This window comes from Zosterops lateralis (assembly GCF_965231275.1).
Source record: "Zosterops lateralis genome assembly, chromosome: 1".
NCBI classification, from domain to species: domain Eukaryota; kingdom Metazoa; phylum Chordata; class Aves; order Passeriformes; family Zosteropidae; genus Zosterops; species Zosterops lateralis.
This window is the reverse complement of record NC_139762.1, coordinates 4,521,666-4,546,744: the sequence shown is the minus strand read 5'-3', so window position 1 is coordinate 4,546,744 and position 25,079 is coordinate 4,521,666. Positions and strand designations below refer to the sequence as shown.

Below are 25,079 nucleotides of genomic sequence, written 5' to 3'. Positions count from 1 at the left end.
AGTGACCACTTCTATTAGAAATGACCCTTTCAATGCCAAGTTTCTCATCTATCTGTTTAATATCTGTCAGTGTTCACACATCTATCTGTCATTGCTTCACCAGTTAATTTTTCATATTGCAAATGTTCAAATTAAATCAGGTGCAGGTCTTCACTAAGAAGGAAATTTGGGGAAATGAAGTTTATGAGCCTGTGTTACCTTTGTCAACCAGACTTGCCAACATGATAGAATTTATATTAAATCCTCATGACAAGACCTTTTTCCTGTAGAAAAATACTGCCTGGCATTGACTGTGATCATGCCCTTTGCATCTTGCTTGTAATAGTTCTGGTTTTATAATTGTGCCCCAAAGCAGTGACAAGCTGCTCCACACAGAATGGCCTTTTTCACCCTTTTGCAAACAGCAATAGAGGTTATTTTTTAATTACCTACTCTGCAGATTTTACTCATTCCAAGAATATTGGATATTTCTGCCTATTCTGCATCCAGTAGAAAAGCAGCTGTAATCTGGCAGTGAAAATGGGTTTTACCACCTCAGTCACCCTAAAGCCACTAATGTTTAATTTTTAAGCCCCTTTGTTTGTTTGACCTCTTGTGAGTGTTGGTGTAGATAGGAAATGGTGGAATGCACATCCATTATTGTGCCAAGGAGGTCCCTCTCTGTGAATTCAGCTCTTCTCTGTAAATCCATTTTCCTACAATGCTCAAGGGCCAGAGAGGAATGTTCAAATATTTAGAGAAAGTACTGTATAGTATGTTTAGAATGAAACATATTTTCTTCCTGCCCCATTTTCCTGCTGTGATGGATGACTTCCCCCTTCCCTAAGTGTTCCAACTGAATGGTTTTGCACCTACAATAAATTTTCCTGGAACAGCAGCCCTCTACTGAAATGGAAATTGCAATAAATGTCCTGGCTGTTTTGAGAAACACAAGTTCCCCTCAAGGAGGGGAACCTCCACCTGCAAAAATACCCCACTTAAGCAGAAAACACCCAGCATTAATCTTGGATGTCAGCGCTTTCCTCAGCTTGATGGGAATTCTCAGCCTTGGGCATTCAGAGCACTTTGCATCCTGGGCTTGGTTCTTCCTGCAATGGGTGTAGGACCAACATCTTTTAGACTTTCCAGAGAGAATTAACACTACAAAAACTGGTGCCAGGTGGGCTATATGTTAGTTGTACCATGGGTGACTGTGTTTTCATTTATAAATTGAAAACATCATGCTGTATTAAGTGTCAGTATCAGAATCACAGAATCACAGAATCTCAGAATCACAGAATCTCAGAACCACAGAGTCACAAAATCACAGAATCACAGAATCTCAGAACCACAGAGTCACAAAATCACAATCACAGAATCTCAGAACCACAGAGTTGCAAAATCACAGAATCACAGAATCTCAGAATCACAAAATCACAGAATGGTTTTGTTGGAAAGGACCTTAAAGTTCATTTATTTCCAACCCCCTGCCATGGGCAGAGACACCTCCCACTAGACCAGGTTGCTGCCAGCCCTGTCCAGCCTGGCCTTGGAAGGTGTTAAAAACTCTTGCAAAATTAGATAGAAATGGATTGACTGGGAAGGAACACTAGAAAAGAAGGGAGAATAGTGTGCACTCTCAGACAAAACAAAAACGTGGCTTTTGGTTAGGCCTGAATGACATGACTTGGCTGAAAAGTATTTTATTGGTGAATTTATTGTCATTAAGACCCTTTCCTTGACCAAGATAGAAGAAAATAGTAGCAAGCAACTATGGGAAGGGAATCTCAGCTGAAATTTGTGTTAGGAAACACCAAGGAGAGATCTGACTGTGCTGTAAAATATACCACAATCAACTGTATTAAATCCTATATCACATAAAAATACAGTAGTATTCAGTGGGGGCTCAGTGCTGCTTATGCCACTACACAAATTTGCTCTCAGCCCTCTTATTTTTATTGACCTGCTGAGCCTCCCATTTATTTTTACCTGCAGTTCCTAGAACGTGGGTGATTCATTTCCATTCTGTCTGGCCTGAATCAGGGCCACCCACGTTTTCATTGCCTCAGCCCTTTAACTTATTTATAGCTGAAAAGAGAAGTGTTACTGTTCTTATAGCACCAAACACTATCTGTGAGAAAGCTGCCAAAAACTGCCTTTAAGCTGGGCAAGTCCTGAGTGTGATATGGCAGTGTTCTGGTTGTATTATTTCATACTCTGGAAAGGAAATTAAGCTCATGGAAAGTATGTGGCATGAGCAGTTGTTGCTGTAATATCGTGCATACAAAGAATGTTGCTGAGGAAATTATTCCATACTATTTTTGAAAGGATTGTCAGTGCAATACCTTTTTTCCCCAAAGCAAAAGCCAATGATACAGTATTGCTTTTTTGGGAAAAAAAATAATAAAAATAAGAAAGTCCATCTTTAGTGTATTTAGAAATAGTTATTCAAAACTTTTCCTTGATTCTGAATTTGAATTTGTTTTGGTGTGATTTCAACAGGAAGAATAAAACCCATCTAGTCTCCAAAAATCTCATGTTTTATTTCAGCTCTGACTTCACAGCCAGATTTAAATGCTTAGTCCTTTTAGTAGTTATTAATATGAATTTTAACCTTTTAATTGTGTCATACACAATTAAATCACCAGAGGAGTTGAACAACTGATCCCTCTTAGTGGATTAAAATAATACCCTGGTAAAGGAGGCAGTCTAAGACCTATTCCCACTTTTATTATTTGGATATTTCCAGTAGTTTAATTGAATCTAATTTGAATCTTATCCTGATCCCTGTCAAGGATGTGAATTTTATTTATTAAATTAAATGAGATTGATGCTGTAACAGGACTGACACAACTCTGTTCTGGCTGCTTTTCGTGATGAACTCCTGGAGTGCAGCTTTCTTCAACTGATAAAGGCTTTTCTCTAGGACCATTTATTTATTAGACCATATATTTATATATAAATATATAAATGAATATAAATATAAATATATATGTGTATATATGTGTGTGTATATATGCACACGCACACAGATAAAAGTTATATCCTTGTGTGGGAACGCTCCCTATTTCTTACTGTTTATTCAAACAAACTTTTCTCATTTAAAATGAACATTTTGTCCTTCATTTCTTGATTCATGTAGGAAGTCTCCAACATTCACTGGCTATAAAGAAGACCAGATGAAAGAAGTCCTAGAATTGGGTAAGTTATGTCAAGTTTCAGTTTGGCTTTCCCGTCTTTTTATTCTTCAGAGCAGCTGTGGCCAAATAAATACGTAGGAGTGGCTTCTTTTGTAACTCACAATTGATTTAGAGCAATTGCATTTGTTATAAACTTTTAGATAAGACAAAGAAACCATTAGGAAGTAATCAAACAAAGGCTGGCTCGTGTATTTTTATCTGGCTAAAACTCTATTTTCCTTTTTATAAAGACAATAAATGTTAATTTTCATGTTGATGACCCCCTAGCCCTGAGTGTGCTGGGGAAAACAAATCTGTCCATCCAACACTTGATTTTTTTTTTCTTTCTTTCAGTTGATGTTGAGGATGAAGAGACAACTGGAGAAGTTAATAAGACTCCAGATCTTTCAACACTCTATATGCTTCAGATAGTATCAAAGGCAATTGATATTTCTCTTGCAAAAGTAAGACTAATTATGGTAAATATAACTAGATTTGTGAGGCTGTTATTTGAGTTTCCTTAGCCAAAGCTGCAGTAGGTTGCTCTTTGTTGGACTTTTGACCATGTGCGTTATTCCTGAGAATATTCCTTGTCCAGGTGACAAAGTAATTTAGGGTTGCCTAAATTCAGAAAAGGACCCTTGTGCATCAGCCCATTTGAAGCACAGGTGACAGCTTTAATTAATTCAGCTTGTGTTATTTCCTTAATGCCTCTAGTCAGTTATTCATGTGCTTATTCTCCAGTCCCTTCAACTGACAGTGGTTTATTATTCCCCTGTCACTGTTTCTGCCTTGCTTATCTCCCCTTGTTTTGAGCAGAGATGAAATTATTAAATACTTTTCCTTCCCATTCAGACAGAGGAGAAAAAAAACCCAGAGCAAATAATGAGAGTGTCTTCCAATTTAATTTCTAGCTCAAAGAGCTTGGAGTACTGTACCAGCCCTGAGTAGTCTTTTTTTTATTTCCTGAGCTCTGCTTTAGCATGAATGCAATTTATTCAGTGTGCCTATTGCTGGAAAGTCGTGGTCTGCAGTTGTTCAGGGCCAAAGTCTGGATTTGTGCCACCTGAAATACAGAAATCAAACATTTAATTAACATTTATCTCTTACAGAGTCCTTTTCCCCCTTTTGTCACCATTGGTTGCTCTTCCAGCTGTTGAATTTCAGGCAATGTTCTGGGATGCTTTCATGGGAAACGGTGCCCCAGACATCAGACATAAATATTTTCCAGTGCTGAGCAGCTCCCAGCATTATGAGTGGAAGGAATATGGCAGGAAAGGGAAAATATTGCTCCTTTTCATTGGGCTGTTGCTATTTACAGTATGGATAAAACAGAAGAGGGCGGTTGCACAGAGTTAGTCATTGCCCTTCCACACTCCTCCTTTCTTTTCTACAAATTACTGTGTTTTGGATTTGTTTTTAAAATGGGATTTTTTTTTCCTTTCTTTCTTTTATAGGAATTAAAAAATCTTCTGTTTGGCTCTAGTCTTTGTTGCTTCAGCGAAGAATGGAAAATCCAGAGTTTTACATTTAGCAATATCCCACAGCTAAAATACGGCATTGTGCAGAAAAAGGTACTGTAAATTCCTTCCTTAAAGTGATCTTTGCTTTTTAGACTGACTTTACAAAGGCTGTGTGTTTCAGCAGTTAAAAAAAAATAAATTTCTAAAGACTTTTTTCTTTCTTTAAACTCTGATTACCAGTGGATGTTGTCACCTTGTCAAGTCGTGATGGGAGACTTGATGGGGGAAATTTTGAAGGAGTTGCAGAAAGTGTGCAAATGTGTGTGTTTGGTGGGGAATCATTCACAGGGAGAAGGAGGAGACACTGCAGCTGAAAGCTAGTGGTAATAAAAGAGTAAAAGAGCCTAAATCAAGGGTGGAGTTTAAGAGAAAAATGATAAGTTTTGCCAAACAAATTTAAGATGCAGCTTGATCTGACTCAAAATGAAGTGTAGCAAGAGTTGCCTGGAAAACCACACAGAGATTTTTATTTCCTGAAGATGGGGTCAGGTAATGAGGTTCATCCCTGAAATAAAAGGAGAAAACACCCTGCAGGTGACATCACTGGCACTGCTGCTGGGCTCACCTCTCCTGCAGCCTTTCTGTAATTCTGACCTGCAGCCACAAGATCCCAGATCCTCCCTACAACGAGGTTTTCATCAATTCCCTGGCAACATCCAGCAGCTGGATGGATCTGGGATGTCCAGCAGGTCCCTGTGGTGACCACAGCTGGTAAAACCATTGACTTGGGCCAGCCTGGACAGCATGTGCCCAATCCAGAGGGATTTTTTGGTGCTCTCTTATCCAGGGCCAGCCTGGACAGCACATACCCAATCCAGATGGATTTTTTGGTGCTCTCTGATCCAGGGCATTCAGTGACTCCTCTGAGCTGTCCCTGTCAGCCTTGCCTGAGCACCTGGCTCACAGACAGTGCTTCTCCCCTCTCTGCTCTGTGTTGCTCACCTTGATTTCACAGGCTCAGCCCAGGGACCACCCTCGTATCACAGGGTCATGGAGCTGCCCCCAAAATCCAGCAGATCCCTTGGAAGAACAGATCCTCCCCAGCTGCCTGATGCTTTTGTGCCAGCCCTGTGTGCTCCTGGGCTGTCCACACATGGTCTCTCCCCTCAGGATGTGAGGAATTCAGTAAATTCTTGCAGGCTCCTCTGTACAAAACACTCATTAATCCTCTTGTGCTGATGCAGAAACTCTTTATCTGGCCTGAGAGAAGTAAACCATTCTACTTAAAGAGAGGACAATGGCTAATAAACATGTCATTAAGATGTTTAATTAACTTACCTCATCTAGTTAAATATTTCATTAGGCTGATGATCTCAGAAGAAAGCTGCTTATCTTACAAAGCCTAGTGGAAAAAGGAAAAAGGAAAATTAAATCTTAATTTAAACTCCAGAAGGAGCCGTGGCAGTGGTGGTCACTGGCCCACAGTAAATGTTAGTTTGGTGTTTCCAGCCTGGGGAAAGGATATCTCATCACTTCCAGCCACTCACTGCCCATTAAATTCCCCACCATGAATTCCAGTGCAGGAATAGTGTTTTGCTTGGGTTGTGCCTGTTTCAGCTCATTAATATATTTCCTCCTCACTTCCAAAATTCTGTTCAGCTGAACAACTGTTCGGTTCTTTCTTATGTTGAGTTTTTGTGGTGCTGTAAGAAGATATTTAGAATAAATCCTGTAATTTCTTTTTTGACTTGGAAGCTCTCCCTGATGGACTGACACAAACCTTGCTTTTCCCCTTGATACATTTCAGATTATTCACTTGTTCAGTTATTTAAATAAATCTAGAGAGGCAGAGTATGTATAATATAAATGAGACATGAGAAGGTGTCAATATCTAAGCTGTTTCCCTAATTCCAGGAATTAGGTTATTTTCTAAGTTTTATTCTGCAATTACCTGCATTTAAATGCTTAGTCCTTCTATTAGTTATTAATATGAATTTTAACCCTTTAATTGTGTCATACACAATTAAATCACCAGAGGAGTTGAACAACTGATCCCTCTTAGTGGATTAAGATAATACCCTGGTAAAGGAGCCAGTCTAAGACTTATTACCGCTTTTATTATTTGGATATTTCTAGTGGTTTTAATGTCTAATTTGAATCTTTTCCTGGTCCCTGTCAGGGGTGTATATCTTATTTTATTTTATTTTATTTTATTTTATTTTATTTTATTTTATTTTATTTTATTTTATTTTACTTTATTTTACTTTATTTTTTAGGTGAAATGAGATTGATGCAGGTCCCCTTCCCTTGGTGCTGCACTTAGGACAATCAGAGAATTATAACTGATCCTTTAATCACATTGCTGGGTGAAAGCAGCAATTCTGGCTGCCCTTTCCCTTCTGCAGGGTTTGGAGGGGAGTTTTTTGGGTGGCACTGTGGTGTCTGTGATGTCAGCCTTGTGTCTGCATGTAGCCCAAACCAGCTACGAATCTGCTTTCCTTAAAATTTAAACTTAATATGGCATTTCTTGGTGTTGTGGTTTTATCCCTCTGGGACTGATAATTTGAATGATTCAAACTTTCTTAGCTTTCTTTCTGTTCCCCAGTGAGAGAGGGAAGATCTGAGGTGCAGAGGGCTGTACTGAAACCTGAAATCTTTGTTTAGTGATGCAGGAGGGAGCTCGGGGTTGCTGAGAGGAGGTACAAGAGCAAGGCTTGTTTCCAGTCCTTGCTAAACACTCAGATTTGATTTCTCTCTGAAAATTAAACTGCAGCTTGTTGGAACCCTGGAAGCTGAGGATTTCAAGCTTTCTGTGCTAAAAGGCACTATAACCCTCAAGCAAGCACTACATTTCACCTGAGGCTGTGGAAAAGGCTTCCAAAATTGAGTGACAGCACTGGGGTTATGGGTGTGTAGTTTGAATAGAATTGTGTGATATCACAGGATGAAAAACCTAAGAGTTTAAGATTTTAGTATATAGTAATATATATAAAGCAAGATAGAGGATTTGGGGCATAGGCTGAGTTCTTCTTTTACCTTCTTCATGTTTTGGGTGGTGTTTTGTAATCGGGTGTAAAAATCAGCATTGTGGATTACAGATATTTATTGAGTTAAAAATAAAAATAATATAGGTGTCATTGTGTTATTGGACAATTAGTGCTTAAAAGACCTTGGAAAGAGTTAGAGACACAACCATTTTTCACTTTGTTGGCTGGAACTCACAACTTGTGAGACTGTGCTATAGATAAGAATTAATAAACAACTGAGTCCAAACACAAAAACGGTGTCTCCCAAGCATTTAATCCCAGCTCTAACAGGAAGAAAAGAAGATAACAAACCCACAGCAGCTCAATAGGGAGATTTTTAATTTGTATATCCCAGATTTAAACAAACTCCCACATTTCTTTTGACATTACAGATGCCTAGTAGGTCTTTTCAGGAAAAATAGGCAGGAACCACAAAAACACTTAAACCCACTGATTTTCAATGGTTTACATGGAACCCCAGATCAACAAGGAGCACTGTGGAGTCATGGCTGGGAAGAGAGAGATGGAAGGATGGCTTTGGGCTGGATGGGAGCTTACAGGGGTTTTTTAAGCATCATCAGGTTTTTTTGCTCATGGAGTGTCCCCTTTCTCTCCAGGGTGGCCCGTGTGGAGTTCTGGCTGCAGTCCAAGCCTGTGTCCTGCAGCAGCTGATCTTTGCAGACACCAACAGGAACAAAGACACCCGGTAAGGCACTGACAGTTCAGAAATTCTCCTACAGAAGTCAAAAAACCCCCCTTTATTTTCTGCTGCAGCCACTCAGGAGCCTTTTGAGCTTGAATTTACTGAGCTTCTTTTTGTTTCAGAGAGAGAGAGAGAAAGAAAGCAGCATCTGATTTACTTGTGTTTACTTCCCCTTGGAATGTAGAAGTTGGTGTCATGTTGGTGTAATTGCTTGTGATTAACCCAAGAACCTCTGCAAAACTCAAACAGCTTGAATTGAGGCCAGTGAAAATTTTACAGCCTCGAGGTCCTCATGGAAATTGGATTTCAAACAAAAAAAAGTAATCAAGGTTTGAAAGACCATGAAGTTCACCCAGTGTTTGACACTAAGCATCTCAACAGGGTTGAAAAATTAAAGTTATAACAGGGTTTTTTTTTTTTCTTGTAGCTGTATTTGATCATTCCTGTTTAAACTCCTTAATGGAATTTGAATTTATATTCTGTGTATTTTCTACTTGCTCTAAAGGAATTTTGTTAGGTGTTGCTGCTGACAGGGAAATTGCTTGGACTGCTATAATAATAATGTACTTGTCACGTTGCTAAAGGAACAGGGGTTACTGAATTAAATTCTGGAAAATAATGCCTCAAAACTAACTTTATTACCAGTTTTCATGCATTTGCCTTTTGTTTTCAATAAGACTTTAAGTCCATTACAAAAAAAAAAAAAAAAATCCACAAAGCCTCCTTGTGCCTTAAAGGAACAGAATGTTTATTAGGGAAAATTATTTTACTGGTTTGTGCTGCCACCACCTTCTTTTATTTGTGACCTCCATTAGTCTGACATTGATTTAATTCAAAGAGAAGCTTTCATTCTAAGATCCTTTTGAATCAAAATATTCCTCTTGTATTAAATTTTGGCCTTAGATCCCCATTTTTCTGCTTGGTACTGTGCAGGAAAATGCTGTGGTCTCTGTTGATATTCCTTAGAGCTCTCTGGCTTACCCTTAATGCAAATTCATTGTTTGGACTGGTTTTCATCAATATTGGAAAGAAACAGGTACATGTAGAGCATCATTATTTGTCTTCAGCATTCAGGGTGGGAAGTGACAGAAATGATCCTGCACAACTTCAAGTTTCTAATTCAGATTATGATGAGGGCAGACTTTTCAAGGTTCTTGTCTACATAAAAGAAAAACCTCAGAAACTTTCTTGCAGGAAACTCAGTGCATACTTAGATTTTATGAGCAGGAATCTCCACGGAAGAATTATTTCTGGTTGTGAAAACCAAGAATTTCTTTCAGCTTTGAGGACAGCCTTTGATCATCTGCTCCTTGGTCCCTTTGTGTCTCAGGTCATCCTTAATGAAAACAGAGATGTTAATTTTCCTCTTCCAGCATGGTTCAGAGATCATAAATGAAATAAAATTATGTGGCACCCAAATAAGTGGATGGAGGCCAAGTTGTTTAAACTGGGTGTCCCAACTCGTGCCAGCTCCAGCCTGTCCTGTTTACTTGGCAGAATTTGCCTCTCTTATTTTCCCCCTCTTATTATCCACATGGTTTTAAAAGATTTTTGTTTTTTAGTCATGAGATAAACATAATTTTCTTGTGCTGTGTTTGCCATGGGCAGAAACGTCCAGCCGGCAGAAGGAAAGGGAAGTCTCAGAGCTTCAAACGAGAGGCTAAGTATTCCTGTCTAATTCTAACCTGGATTTTCCAATTATCAACCCCTGCACAGGAAGTGTTTGATTTCAGGCTTTTTCCACATCCAAGGAATAATTATCATGTCTCCTTCTTCCTCTGCTGCCTCTCTCAGGCACAATAAATTACTTGTGATTCCCATGAATTTCTGGGGGTCTGTATTAGAGCACAGGCAGAGATAAGAGAAAGCTGTGATTATATTTTTTGGGGTTTTTTCACTTGAAAACTCTCTACCAATTATTTCCCATATCTCACATCCTTCAGAGAGGGAAACATTCTCTAAATGAACATTATATTCAAGGCTGACATTGAACTTGAAAGTCTGTTTAATTTTTTTGACGCTTGGTGCTTCTTGTTTAGTCTTTTGAATTATTAGATCTTTTACTCAAACAGTGGGAACAGGTTTTGTCCTCATCTCCCATGCTGGTAACACTCTAAAGCTGATAAAATCTGAATTTCAAAGGCTGCCATTCTTGAAGCCACTAGAGAAAACTCCCATTATGTTCTTCCCAGGGGCATGGGATCTTTTTGCCACTTCTTCAGTCTCATGGATATTGAGTTTATTCTCAGGTCTGCCAGTTTTCCACTTTGTGACTAATGTTTTAGGTCCTGACTTTGGGGTGCACCTTATTTAAAAAAAAATATAGCAGCTTTTATTGCAGATAGTACTTTGGAGAAAGGTCAGTAATGAGTAAAAAACATTGTGGTGTAGATTTGTTTAAAAGGGTTAAGAAGTAAAAACTTCAGAAAGAAATGAAATATGAATGCCTTTAGAAACTAAAGATCATGTTTAAAACATAATCCTGTTGGAGAACATTGAAAGTTTTATTACAGATTTCAAGGTGAAGTAGCTTCTCTTGTCAATTATTTGCCAATATGATGTTGTTCTCTGAAGCATTTACTTGCTTTTTTGTCCCAGCAATTAAAAGTATGTTCTGTGGAAGAGGAACTCTTTCTTTTAGAAGATCAGGATGTGATAACAGATCTGTGCTTAACCACTTCCTGTTGTTCATCATACCTCATTTACTCTCCTCTTGATTTTCATCCATTGCTTTTAATGATAAAACCAGTTCTATTTTAATCATTCCTTATAAATCAGACACCAGCTTAAGTAATGATCTCCTAGAATTAAAGACTGTGAATTTCATCACTTAAGTTCACCTGTGTGACAGGAGCAGTGCCACAGACCACAGAGACAGCAAGTTTACAATTATTCATGACTATCATTAGGAGCAACATAAACTCATAGAGGTCCCCCAAAAAGCAGCACAGAGCTGTTAACACTTGGCTTTGGTGAATTAATGTCCTTCCAATGCCTGTTTTCCTTCTGACTTGAGAAGAAACCCACACTGTGCCCAGATTGTTCTGCATCAATCTAAAGAGGGTGTTTTTCTCCCTACATCTCTCTTCAATGGGTCTGATTATCTTCAGGGCCCAAGGTACCTTCTTAAATGCCTAAAATGAGGTTTCTCCTCAGAAAATGGTTCCAAAAAGCCCAGTGGTGACACCAATTGCATCTCCCTGTCGAGAGCTCTGTCAGTGCTGGGAATTTCAGTCCAGGGTGTGCAGGGAGGGCTCTCCTGGCCTCTCATTCAGCTCTTCATTCCCAGAGAAAGGGGGGATTCAGCTCCACCTTTCCACCTGGAGTGTGTCCCCAGTGACAGCACCAGCTGCCTCTTCAACTCAAAGGATTTTTGGCCATCCAGGTTGTAGAAGAGCTGAGGTACCTAAATAATGATTTTTTGATGCCGCTCACCGGAGCTTTGTTACTAATCATAACAAAACTGTTTGATTTTTGCTCTTTTAGGGACAAACCTGCCATTAATCTGTTTGCCCTCACATTTTGGTGCTTGTCTCTCACTCCTTTTTTTGCAGCTGTCTCCAGCCCTCAGAAGCTCACAGGACCAAGTGCCTCTCCCTGGCTCTCGCTGACGTTCTGTGGCGTGCGGGGGGCCACGAGAAAGCCCTGGTGGCTCTGTGAGTAGGAGAAGCACTTTTAGTCACTATACACTGCCCTTGCACCACTATCTGCCCCAAATCTACATAATTTACAGTAAAAATGCTTTGTAGGCTGCACTTATGCCACCTAAAACAGCCTAAGGATCAATGCAAAATGTGATTTCTGCTGCCCTGGAAGCTGGGACAGAACAAGTGAAACATTCTGAAGTTGCTGTAAAAGATCCTGGGGATTTAATTGATTATAGGGATCCTCCAAAATCTTTTTATTAAGAGTTATTTTTCCAGATGCAGCATTCTGCTCCTCTGTTGAAGGATATTCCATTATGGCTGGGATTAAGCTCCTTTTGCTGTATTTGCCTGCTTAGTTTATGTAATGCAATTATTAGGCTGCTTGTACACAAAACATCGGACTTTTAAATCCCTAGTTTTGGCTGCACTAGAATCTAAAGGATATTTTTAAGTGAGTCAGGTTTTGTGGCCATAATTAATTTCCTTTATTAGATCAACTAAGATCCCTTCAAAATAACAGAGAGGCTTTGGGACACAGAAATCCTGCATAAACCTGAAATAGAAGCAGCAAATTCAAAGACATTTCAAATGATATTTCACATATTTTACACCTCAAACCTGCTTCCTCTGTGATATTTTATGTATGTTCTTCTGCTTGTTTGAATGTCATTGCTCTAAAAATATTTTTCAGTAAGAAACTAACATTAACATATTAAACTTATATTTATCCTCTTTCTGTATGGAGAAACTTGTAATTCATGTTAGACTGAGAGAACACAGCAGAGATAAAGTGTTTGTTTCACTGGTACAAGTTTGATTTGCAGTATAAACGTATTTACAAGAAATATTTTTTTTAAAAGTCAATAAAATAATAATAATATTGCAAATCTATTGGCACTTATTTTGACTTATATAACATGTTGATTTCTCTTTAATGCCATTTTCTTCCTTTTAACATGAGTTTTGTCTGGATATCCCCTTCAGGCCATCAGGAAGACAACAGTTCACTCCCACAGGGAAATACAAGGCAGATGGAATCCTAGAAACTGTAAGGCTCTGTGTGACTCCTGTTCTCCAGATCCCCTTTCCTGCTTTCCCTATTTCAGTTCAATCAATCTGATTTCCCTTGCTGTCCTAACTCTTTAAAATCAAATTAGTTATAAATAAAAATAAAATCCTGGCTGGCTCTGAGTTGTCCCAGTGGCTGTGGGCACTTGGACTCTCTGAAATCTCTTTTTTCTTTTCCATTTATCTTCCAAACCTAAGAACTTTGCCTTCTTTTGAAGACACACAGTAAAAATGAACATGGGCCCTTCCAATTGACCATGAGCATGAAAAGGCACTATTTTCTTCTTGTCTTACACAGAATTCTTTGCCCTTTTTCCCCCCTCCAGAAGCTCCAAATGGCAGAACACTTTCCAGTTATGCCTTATTTCCATGTGAGGCTCTCAGATGGCTCTGCAGGCAGTGGTGCCTCCAGCCACGCTTTAGTGGTTGCAGGAAATGTTTTTGGCCTCTTAAATGGGGGAATGGATGTCTCAGAAAAACCTGAAGATGGAAAAACAGGCAAAGAATATTGAAGTGAGGGCCTGGATCTGTGAGCTCTCCTGGATTTCGTGTTAAATAGGAATACTCTTATTTTCTGAGTGTGATAAATGCCTCACCATGTAGGTACAAACCCCTAAGCTTGTGGCCCATGCTGTGTTTTCTAAACCTTCAGTGTTCTTCTGTTCTAGGAATTGTTTTTCATTGCATAGACAATGCTTAAAATTGAATCAAAGTTCAAGAAACTTAAAAAAAAATCAAAAAGCAGCAATGAAAAATTCAGAATATGTGAGGTGCTGAGGTAGAATTCTATGCCAAATGACAGCAGTAAGAGGCAGACTTCATTAGATCTTTGTTTCTTTTTGTTAGTTCACATCTTTACAGGCAGTTTGAAAATTTTGGCTAATTCATTTCAGCTTTCAGGTTATAAAAATGGGTTCCTGTTTTTATAAGTCACCTTTTTCCCTTCTTGCATTTCTTCCCAGCTGATACTTCACAGTGCCACAAGATATGAGGATCTGATTGTATTTCTACAGCAGAATATTCACCAGGTACCGTGTTTAATTATATATTAATGAAACAAATGATGGTTCAGCTGCCAGCCTTTGTGTCTATGAGTCTCACACAGTTCAGTGTGCTCTGAACACTGTTTCTAACATTTTGTGGACTTGAATTTTAACAAACACAGCAACAAATTTAGCTGTGGCACAAATCACAACAATTCCTTCTGCCTTCAGTTTTATTTGCATTTCTGGGAGGACTGGGCAATAAAATTTATACAGAACAAAGAAAACAACACCAAAATCCCAGACAAACCAACAAAATGACACCAAAAGAATACCTTTTTCTTTTTCAGTTTGAAGCTGGTCCCTATGGATGCATCCTCCTGACTGTGTCTGTCATCTTGTCAAGATCCATCAACCTGTGAGTGCCTCTCTAGCCCTGTTTCATAAACTGCATGGCAGAGTGGGCTGTGAAAAGTGAGGAAAGATCCATGGTGTGCTTAAATCTCTGGCCTTTCTAATCTGTTGTGATGTTTGCTCTGATAAATGTGGGGGAGTTGTGCAGATTTACTCACCTAAGCTTGGTCTTTCTTGTTGTATACACACACTTTTGTGTATAATTGATGATGTTTTACACTACAATGACACAGAGCCTGAGCTTCAGAAGGCTGAAAATGACTCTTTTATTTTTGGGATGTGTCTCCCTTATAGACTATTTTACACAGACCAATTTGATTGGTGAAACAGAGACAAACCTCTTCAATCACATTGGTCAGACCAGAGGGACATCAAGAAGAAGTCCCTCCTAGGAAAGAAAGAAGTTTCCTCCTAAGAAAGGGAATGAATAACACAGTACAGTTGCACAAATATCTTTCTAGTTTACAGGAAAATTCTTAGGAAAAGAATTTCAGAAAACTAAAACATCTCAGGCATGGAACCAGGGCTACATATAATTATAAATATATATATATATATATATATATATATAGTAGTGATCAATCCACCACATGTGATATCAAATATTCCATCTAAACATCAGGTATCATGCCTGAGATGGTTTTTTGTTCTCCCTGCCTTGCCAGTTTAAGCAAGACTCATTTTAAGGGTTATTTATTTCTCATACTTGAAGTATCTTAGGTAGGGGAGAATAACCTCACTGTGATGACAGCCCCAGTCTCTCTATCAGTGATACTGACAAGGAAAATCCAGGGTAAAATGGATAAGGCAGCTCATTTTTCAGTAGTTTTAAGTAATGTATGACAAATCTGGTTTCAGTTTATTGCTCCAATGAATATTCTGAGCTCTAATTCATGGAAAGTCATCATAACATCTTTAAAAACCCAGTGAGGCTTGCCCAGGCACAGTGGCATGTAATTGAGCTTTTATAGACAGACTGAAGGTGTTTCTGTGATGCTGTGAGTGTCAGTGGGTCAGAACACAAAGGGTTTTCTTCGTTCAGTCAGATTTTGACTTCTGTGAGACCCCCCAGGAGCAGGGGGAAGCTGCTCCCTGCCAGTTTGCAATAACAAGTGACACGGAGAGAGCAGCTGCACTTGAAAGCAGCACGAGTCTGATTTATTGGAAGCTTTTATTTCTCACAGAACTGCATTGTCCTGAGCAGAAACAGCAACTGAGTCCAAATTTGAGATCCACAATCAATTGCTCACCTGCTGGGATCCCAGCAAGTGTTTGCAGATTGTGGTTTTTTTGGGTTTTATTGTAATTTCTTCCTTTCTTTTGCTTGTAGTAACACTACAGCCCTTGGCTTGACTCCACTTTTGTACTCTAACACAAATGATGTGAATAATTTCAGGGCATATGCCATTTATTCTCATGAATTCTCATTTTTTTCTTAGCTGATTACAACAGAGAGGTTCAGATCAGTAAAGTTACTTGTGCAAGTAATGATCTGTAGGTTCATAATTGCTGCTGTCTGCACTGCTTTGCTTGCTATAAAAATGATAAATATTCTTTAATAATTTAAGCAAGGATATATTCTCCCTCATCACCTCCCAGTTCCTACCAGATGGATTATGACAAGGCCAATCAATCATCTGTGTTTTTATTTGGGAGGAGCTGTGTCTGAAGTGAACGTGGCAATCCCTTATGGTGCCTGCTTGCATTTTCAACTATCTAAATATTTTTACAGATCAGATCCAGAATGTCAGAACAGTTTATGAAGTGCAGTTCTATTTTGAGGAATTGTCACGATTTCCTCACAAAACTTCATTTTGAAGTACTGTTTCTCCTCTAGCTTGTACTGTGTAAGACACTGCATTGGTACCTATCTTTTGATGCAAGAAATGGGATTTTTTTCTGCTTTTAAACACAATGGAAAATGTTTTTAGACCTTTGCACAAATTTTTCCTAAGAAGTGCAAACTGAATTTTGTTTATGTAATCTTCAGTGATCGATTTAGCTGCCTATGTCACCCTGCTTCTCTTAGGATATTAAAAATATCAAGACAAATAACTCCTGTGCTGATATCCTCAAGAAATATGTTCCCTTCAGAGAGTGTGAGCAGCATGGTGAGCAATTATTTACATAACTGGCATAGTTCTGGATGAACAGCTGAAGACAAACAGGAGTTGGTGGAGATAATGGCATTTTCAGCCAGTAATAGATCTCCATGGGATTGTTCTGTCCCAGTTCTTGGGGTTTTTTAACAGAAAAATCAGCAGGTTTTTACGAAAGTAAACTCCATGGAAGTTCAGATTTTTGTGTGCACATTGCACTAAAAAAAAAAAAAAAAGATGATTTAATTTTAGTTGAGGAGTTGACAACACTTAGATTTTTCCTGTTTTGAGTGTAATTATCTGTCTTAATGATCTTTATTGCCCAGAGAGGCTGTGGACTCCCCATCCCTGGAAGTGTCCAAGGCCAGGCTGGGCAGAGCTTGGAGCAGCCTGGGACAGTGGAAGGTGTCCCTGCCCATGGCAGGGGGTGGAACTGGATGGGCTTTAAGGTCCCTCCCAGCCCAAACCATTCCAGGATTTTATGATTTATTTACTTTATATGTAAATATTTGCATTTAGGCCTTTAAACTCAAAAAAAGAGAAAAAAGTCATTATTAATTTGGCTTTGTTTGGGTGTCTGTCTTAGAAGGACATAAATCATCTCCTGAAGTGCTCGGTTATCTCCCCTATAAAGTGAGAAAATCTAAATAACCTACACATAAAGAGATTTTACACTGCAAATATCAAGTCGTGAGATGAAATCTGTTTTTTAGTGACACGGCAATGAAAAATGGGAGATAAAACCTTAACAATGCAGATCATTATACATGACAAAACCAGTCTCAACCTGTGCTCACCTAGTGATGGGCTTTAAACAGGCTGTTGTAAAAAAAGGAGAGAAATCCTGGCACTACCACTAAAAATTGAATTATCTGAACACATCAGTTCAATTTCCTGTGATAGACAAGAGATAAATCATGTGTTAAGAGTTGAGAACAGAATAAAAACACATTAATGGCTTCAGATAAATATATGGTCTTCCATATTTTATCTTGCATGTAGTCCTGTCTCTCCAGGCCAGTAAAGTCACATTAATACTGGAATAGAATGGAAGACAAAAACAAAGCTTCCCTTTAATTTGCACAGATAAAAAAAATAATTCTTTTTTTCTTCACTAATAAAGAGGAACAACTTGGAAGTATTCAAAATTCAGGCACCTATGACAAGGTTGAATACATTATTCCTCAGAGTCCAAAACCTTGGGTGCTATCAGGGCTTTGATGTTAAAAAAAGCACAATTCTAATTTTTTTACACAGCATAACTAACTTTCAGTACTGGGAGGTGAGGAGGCCAAAAGTATCAAGAGGTTCAGGTAAATATAGAGCAAGTAATGGAAGGTGCAAGCTCCAGCATCCCTAAACCCCCTGGCCTTGATATTATCTCCATGTCCCCCATTTTTATGTTCTGCCTCGATGTTTGCTGCTGCTTTCGTGGTCCAGCTCCACAATTTTTACATTGTTATGGATTTTCCCTCACAAATGGAAATTCCAGCTTTCAGCCAGCTCTGCTGGGCAGTTGTTCTAAAATCACTGGCAATCTTAAGTATTTTTTTATTTCAGGAGGGGACGCATGCCAGGAAATGCAGAGAGTTTGTGCTGCTTTGTAGATTTTGGGTAATGAGTTTTTCATGCTCCGAGCACTAACGATCATCACTGCCTGAGCTGATAACAAATGACCAGAGAGGAGTGAGAATTCCTGAGGAAGTTGCTGAGAACGCGTTGTTGCTTCTGGTACAGGAAGGAATGCTGGTTCCTAACAATTGTAACCTGTTTTGGTTTTTTTTTAATTATTATTTTCTTTTTAAACAACCAGTGATTTTTTTTTTTCAGTCATATTATAGCAGCTCAGGGGACTAATCTTTCTGAGTGTGTAAGATGTGTACTGGGATCTTCATGTTGATGAGAGCTACAGGATACAGATAAAAAAATACAGATATTTTCCATGCTTGGGAGTGAGAATGAGCTCAAAAGTTGGGCTGCCAACCCCCATTGAGCCTCCCCACTGAGGGCAGGAAAATTGTGAATATTCAGGAGTGGTTTTAATGACAACTGGAGTGATCCCCACAGTCTGACTGGATTTCCAGCCTGCAGTGGGACTGCAGCACAGCTTTCCCTCATCCTCTCCCAACCCTTCCCCTTCCCTCACTGTGCTTAGCCTTTCCTGGAGTGGGATTCATCCTTTGGATGCACTCACTGGATCCTCAGCTTTCTTTAAATTCCAGCTCCACACCAACCCTGTTTCCACATTTTTCCTAATCAATAACTGACTGCACAAAAGCATCATTACCAGAACCCATGAGAGCAAAGAACACGTGGAAGGAGAAAAAATTCTTTGGGTAGAATCTCTCTATGGAAAAGCAGTGTATTGCCATTTTCAGGCTACCAGGAGACAATGCACAGAGCCTGATCTGAAACACAGGCTCACTGTGTTTGCTGCTCACAAATCAAAATTCCACCGTTTGCATCACTTTTGTTGACTTGGAGATACTTCACCAGGATACTCTCCAGCCAGGATTGGTCACTGGGTGTCTTTTCCATGTTTTCCCTGAAGTGTTTCTGTGAGAATGAGTAAAACAATGGCTTTAGCTGTGGGAAAAATAAAGAAGGAGGCTGATTTTGTAAGTCAGGAGGAGGCTGTGTACTTCATTAGGGTTGGCTGCTCGTAAACCTTGGGAAATACACGTCAACATCTTCCTCCTTGTTGTGATCCCACAACTCTATTAACCGCACTTCTGTAGTCCTTACTGCTCCAGAAAAGGGTTTTCAGACCTGTTTCAAAGTTATCTGTGCTGTTCCCATTTTGGTGTTGGGCAATTTTGGTTGTTTGGAGTCAGTTGTTTTGTGTGTTTCATTATTCAATTTATTTATTTCAAGAGCCAGTTGTTATTAAATCAAATAAATCACATTATAACTCCTTATCAGTGTAGGATTTCTCACACCCAGTAACTCTGTCCTTGATTATTACCAATTCCCCTCATTGTCTGAAATCTATTAATGAACAATTTTTCCCTTGAGGGAATCGAATGAGTAAAATTATGTTGTTCTGTGCACTTACTCTTCATTCCTGTGGTACTGTTTGACCTGACTGGAGAAGTTAAATCTCCTTAATCTGTCATTCTAATACATCTTTGAAATAAAAACATGCAGAAGCACCAAATCCTGTTAAATGCTGCCCATTATCATGCCCTTTACCCTGGTATCTGTTCATCATCTTGGGTTTTTTTCTGTCATCATTTGTCTGATTGCAAGCAATCCTATGGGAATCTTCCTCTTCTGATCCATTGGCAAATTAGTTTGCCTTTTTTTTATTTATTTGCAGTTTTAACAGTTCTGTCTGCCTTTACTCACCAAGAGAAGTTTTATAGAGATGTGTAGCAGGAAATGATCATTACTGCAGTAATCTGTATCAAACCATTCTTTTTTCTGTATCCTTTCCTATATCCTTTCTGTACCATTTACTGTAAAATAACCCCAATTCCGACACGTAACTGGACCTTAAATCTCTCTCAGTCATGCAGGAGTTTGAAAAGGAAAGTGATGCTCTGCTGGCTCATGAGTTGTGGGTGGAACAAAGGGTCCCCCACCCTCCATCCACTTTCCTTTGCTGACACCTTTTCCTGTCCCAGAGCCAATCTCTAATTTGGAGTTCCCCTGACATTCACCTTCTCTCCTGTTGGCTGAAGAGAGGCTTTCTGTGAAATATCCACTGGGCTGGGCCAGGGGTAAAATTCCAATTCCAACTTGGCATGAAGGATCCAATCACTTGGGGCACTCCCAGCTCTTGATGGAAGTAGATTTATTTTTTTTTTTCTGTGAGCCAGTTTTCTGGGAAAACCTTCTCAGGGGTAGTTTCCACTCCACTTGAAAGTGCCTGCGAGACCAACTGGGGGAAGTTTGTGTGAGTTTTCACTCAGGGCTTGCAGTTATGAAATATAAATAGATGTCATCATGTTTTTTACAGCTTTTGGTGTTTGAAAAAGACAGGGAAGCTGCTGTTCTTGAGGGGAAACAGCTGTCAGTTATGTTGCAGTGCTAAAAAACAAGGAGGTGGACACAACTGAAAAAAAAAATTGAGAATCTCAGAGCTTCCAAGAGCCATTTGTGATTTTGCAACGTGAGGGAAGCAAGTTAGATTTCCCAGGAGCAGGGAGAGGAGCAAAGAGGAGAGATTTTTTGGCATCCAGAGCTTGGTAGGGGAGAATTGAGCCTTTTTTTTGTTGGGGTGAGTGAACTGTGCCTCCTGCTCGATTGGTTACATGCAATTTCTAATTTTCAGGACCTTCCCTGCCTTTGAGGGCCTGTTGAGGGGATTGGACAGAGATTCTTGTAGCCAAAGTGTTCACTGGGCAAGAGCTGCTTGCAACATTTATCAATAAATGCAGAAAAATGAAGCACATCTTGCAGCTGCCAAAAAGGCAATAAAGAAGAGAGTTTGCTTGAAAGAATTTAATGTTTTTCCAAAAAAAAAAAAGGCAAGAATAGAGGGATAATCAGTGACAGTCTTAGCAATATTTGTGGGAGGATGTGAGAGCAAGATTTGAAGCTTTGTGCTTTCCAAAGGGAATAGGCAGTGGAATATATTGATGTGTGAAATGTCACTTTCTACTGCTTGAGAGAGAGGGACAAAAGGTGGTGGGAAAAGGGGATTTGGAAGACAAGATAGAGGAGAGTAGGGTCTTCCTCAAAAGAAATGTGTAGGATTTGCCAAATAAAATGTGAACATAGGAAGCTATTTAATGTTGTAGGTAAGGAAAGTGACCCAAGTGGAAATGTGACCATGAAGGCAAAGAAGAGGAAAGGTTGACTCAGGTTTGAGGGTGTTTGAAGGACAAGAAACAAAGGTTAGTGGTAAAGAAAAATGAGTAAATGAGATTCCACTCAGGAAAAAAGGGAAGAATCAAGAAGACTAAGAGGTTGTCGTGCTCGTTCTGTTTGTTGTCTTGATAGGTAAGGGACTGGGCAACTGGGAAACAATGCCAAAAATAATAAATGGGGGAAAAGATGGAATTTGCCCAGGTGGTTGAGACATGTGGCTCTTGTCCACTTGGTAGGGAAATTGAGGAATTTCAGCTGTGTCACCAGCTGGGCTCACAGAACAGAAGTGGAGGACTAGAGACTGAGATGGGCAGCAGGAAGGTCTCTTGTGGGAATAAACCCAGATTGTTCCTCTGACACGTCCAGCTCCTTGTGGAACAGATCAGGAGAAATCATAAAGCTGAGGAAGTGTAGAAAGGGAAGATTATTAGTTCATTCTCTGGGGAGTTTTTTACTTCTTAAAATAGTGCAGAGGAATGAAGAAAGTGTGGTGAGCAACAGCCTTCTCTGTCATCAGTGGTCAGAGTCTGGTGTTGGAAAATGGACAAAAAATATGGTTCAGATGAGGTCACACCTGGGGAAATGGAACAACAAGTGATTTCTTTATCATATTAATACAAAGATATCAGGAAAAGACCTGAGGTTTGTGTGTAGAGTGGAGGTGGCTGATGGCAGGAATTATGTAAGGAATGCTCCAAGTCTAAATTTAATATTCTGCTTTCAGTAAGGAGAGCAACACAGTGCTCAGCAAAGTCAGCCTGGCTAATTGGAATTTGTACTAATAACTAAGTCAAATTTGTGAAAGTGATTTAACCTGAAAGAGTGCTGATGGCTACACAACAGACAGGAAAAACTAAACCAGGTATCTTTATACCTACACCTTGTTCCTAAATTTATTCAGCACTTTCGAGCTTTCTCTTGCTTTGCCAGACTTTATGAATGGACCTGATCCTAAAAGCTTACCTTTGTCATGCCTTATTTAAATGTAGGGTAATTAGACTTGCAGTTACAGGAGCAAGTAGAGAATTGTTAATTAAAGTAAAAAAAAAAAAAAAAAAAAAAATAGAATAAAATTAGTTAATGAAGACCTAATAAGAAAATTTTATTTGATATGTCAAATAAAAAATCGTTTACTAATGTGAAAATAACACATCTTTTAAGAATTCTAAAGGTGATAAGAGAAGAGACTCAAAAGTGTTGTTGGTATGGGGAAGGTAACTGATGGAATTTGTCAATGATCAGTCGAGGATTAAATATGTTTTATCCCCTACAATAATGCTGGAAAAAGGGAGTGGTGTGCTGATGGAGTGACCTGATGACTGAAAAGCTGAAAGGCCCTGTCAATACAGAGAACAAATTGTGCTGTAAAAACAAGCTGGCTTAGCCTCACAATGAGGGCAATAAAAAAGGAATTCGTTTTCACTACAGAAACTGCAAGATCTCGTAAACAGATTCTTGCTCACTACTGTGCTGGGGGGGGTTCATCAGCTGTGAGTGGCAGGATGAGGAGCAGCAGAGCTCACAGTGACTCTGAGCCAGCAGTAAAAAACAGCCCTGGATCTGCTCTGAGGGTGTATCAGCATAAATAGTTTTAGGAGGTGAAGAAATGTTAATGGATTGTGCGAGGCACTGATGTGTCCTTGGAGAAACGCCGTGTCAGGCTGGGTTCACACATTAGAGCTGGGGGAAGTGTAGGAAGAAAAGCACAGAGCAGGGGAAGAAGGAATCTGTTTTACCAAAGAAGAATTCTAGACGAATGAAAGTTTTTAATGTTTTCTAGCCTTAAAAAAAAGCAAATTTTGAGGTGGGGAGTAACTGCTAAAAACTGGGATGGTGGTGGTTGTAAATAAACAGGAAAGGCAGAGAAAGTTATTTAATTTATAAAGATCAGTGTGTAAGGTGTGTACTGGGATCTTCACGTTGATGAGAGGTACAGGGTACAGGTAAAGAAATACAGATATTTCACAGAGTGAAAGTGCATCAGTAAACAGCCTGTTGAGTCAATAAACCTCATCAAAGCATGAGCAGATTCCAGATTCCTCAGCTACCACTGGGAGAAGTATGGAAAGCCAAGAAAACAACTAAGAGAAATGTGGATTTCTGTGAAAGAGAGTGACTGGAATGCAGAGATCATCTTCTCTTCTCCCTCTCCACAAATCTGCTTTATCCCATCATGAGATGTGGCTGCAATCCATGATACAAACATGGAATATTGTTCTGGGGAGAACCTGAGGTTTGTGGGTTTAATGCCCCTTGGGTCCTGCCCCTGTAGGATCAGGGAAAGTCTCTCCAGCCTCTTAACCTGTGTTTGATAGGGAAGATAGGTAAGTCTCTAAGAAATGCAGTGAAGGATCATTCTGCTGGAATATTTTCCATGTTTCCAGCAGTATCTCCAGGATTTCCCAAGCTGGCAGTTGTCTTTATTAGCCCTTGATGAAACCTCCATGGATTTCTCTAAACCTTTGAATCCTTTTGGCCTCTACAACCCTTGTGGCAATGAGCTCCTCAATGTGTTTTGTGAAAGAGTATTTCTTTCCTTTTTTTTTTTTTTTTTTCTTCCTTGAATTGCCCAGCAAGTCTAAGGAGTGCTGTGGAATTCATATCATGAAAAGTAGTGAGGAAAAGTTCCTTAACCATCTCCTTCCCATTGGAACATCTCTTGGAGTCCATCAGTTGTGTCCTGCTGCAGTGAAATGATCCTGGGCTCTGTAACCTTTTCCCACAGGAAAGCTGCTCCAGTTTTTACCTGTGGTTCTTTCTGACCATCAGAAATTCCTCTGATCCTACAATATCTATATTCTCAGATTCTGTTGAGCTAAAATCTGTAGTTAATTAACTAAGAATTTTTAATTGGTTTGTCCAATTGAGGAGTCTTCTTCAAAGAATGACTACAGGGTGGTTTTATTTCTATATCAACCTTATTTATCATTTCTCAGCTTTTAATCTAAAAAATAATAAAAAAAAAGTCTGTCTTGAGTACCAGAATATTTGTGATTTATTCCTCCAGTCCTCGGTACTTTGCAATTTGATGGCCATGGCCAGGTTGTGGCAGGCTCCTTTTACTTCTCAATTAGAGAAAAGAAATTTTTCTGTATTTTCTTCCTCTACTCTGTCAAATACCTAAGCAAGGTCACCTAAATTGCTTTCATGATGTACCAGTTCCTCTCCATGTATACAGATTTAAAGAATTCCAGAGTGGTTGCCTGCTGATGTGTTCATCTTTAGGTATAAAAACCAGTGATATGAATCCTGCCCTGAAGTGACTGATCAACTTTTTCGTCTTTCCAATCTTTTTGTTTCCCCTTCCTTTCCTTTAGTTAATCAAAGCTTTTCAAGAATTCTTTTGAGTTTAGGGAAATAAAGTATATTGATTAAAAGTCTGCAGAGGTGTGGAAGAATAAATGTGATACTACAAACTGTAGCAGTGACAAGTAAATTGTCAGATTTTGGCCAAATTTCAGCAGGTTACTTTCACACATTCAGATTATTCAGCTGTTTGCTGATGGGTCAATGTGGTGAGACAGATACAGATTTAATATCTTTGCTTGTTCTGTTGCACTCAGGAGGACACTGCAATCAGTCAGAAAGATAATTTCTTTTAAAAAATTAAATAGTGGGTTGAATATGCCAATAGACTAATCATTTCCCTCATCAGATCTATCCCTGTGAAATATAAATACTTCCCATAGTTTGTCAGCACCCT

General features: G+C 39.2%; 1 protein-coding gene across 1 annotated transcript in view; it reads left to right on the top strand.

Annotated features, from left to right (window-relative positions):
- MINDY4 (MINDY lysine 48 deubiquitinase 4) overlaps nt 1–25,079 on the top strand; it is a 70,764-nt gene that overhangs the window by 19,098 nt on the left and 26,587 nt on the right. Inside the window, exons 6-13 of the mRNA XM_083857840.1 lie at nt 3,122–3,180; nt 3,513–3,622; nt 4,616–4,732; nt 8,265–8,353; nt 11,905–12,006; nt 12,982–13,045; nt 14,028–14,093; nt 14,399–14,466. Coding sequence (XP_083713966.1) covers nt 3,122–3,180; nt 3,513–3,622; nt 4,616–4,732; nt 8,265–8,353; nt 11,905–12,006; nt 12,982–13,045; nt 14,028–14,093; nt 14,399–14,466 — 675 coding nt within the window. The remainder of the gene's footprint in view (nt 1–3,121; nt 3,181–3,512; nt 3,623–4,615; nt 4,733–8,264; nt 8,354–11,904; nt 12,007–12,981; nt 13,046–14,027; nt 14,094–14,398; nt 14,467–25,079) is intronic.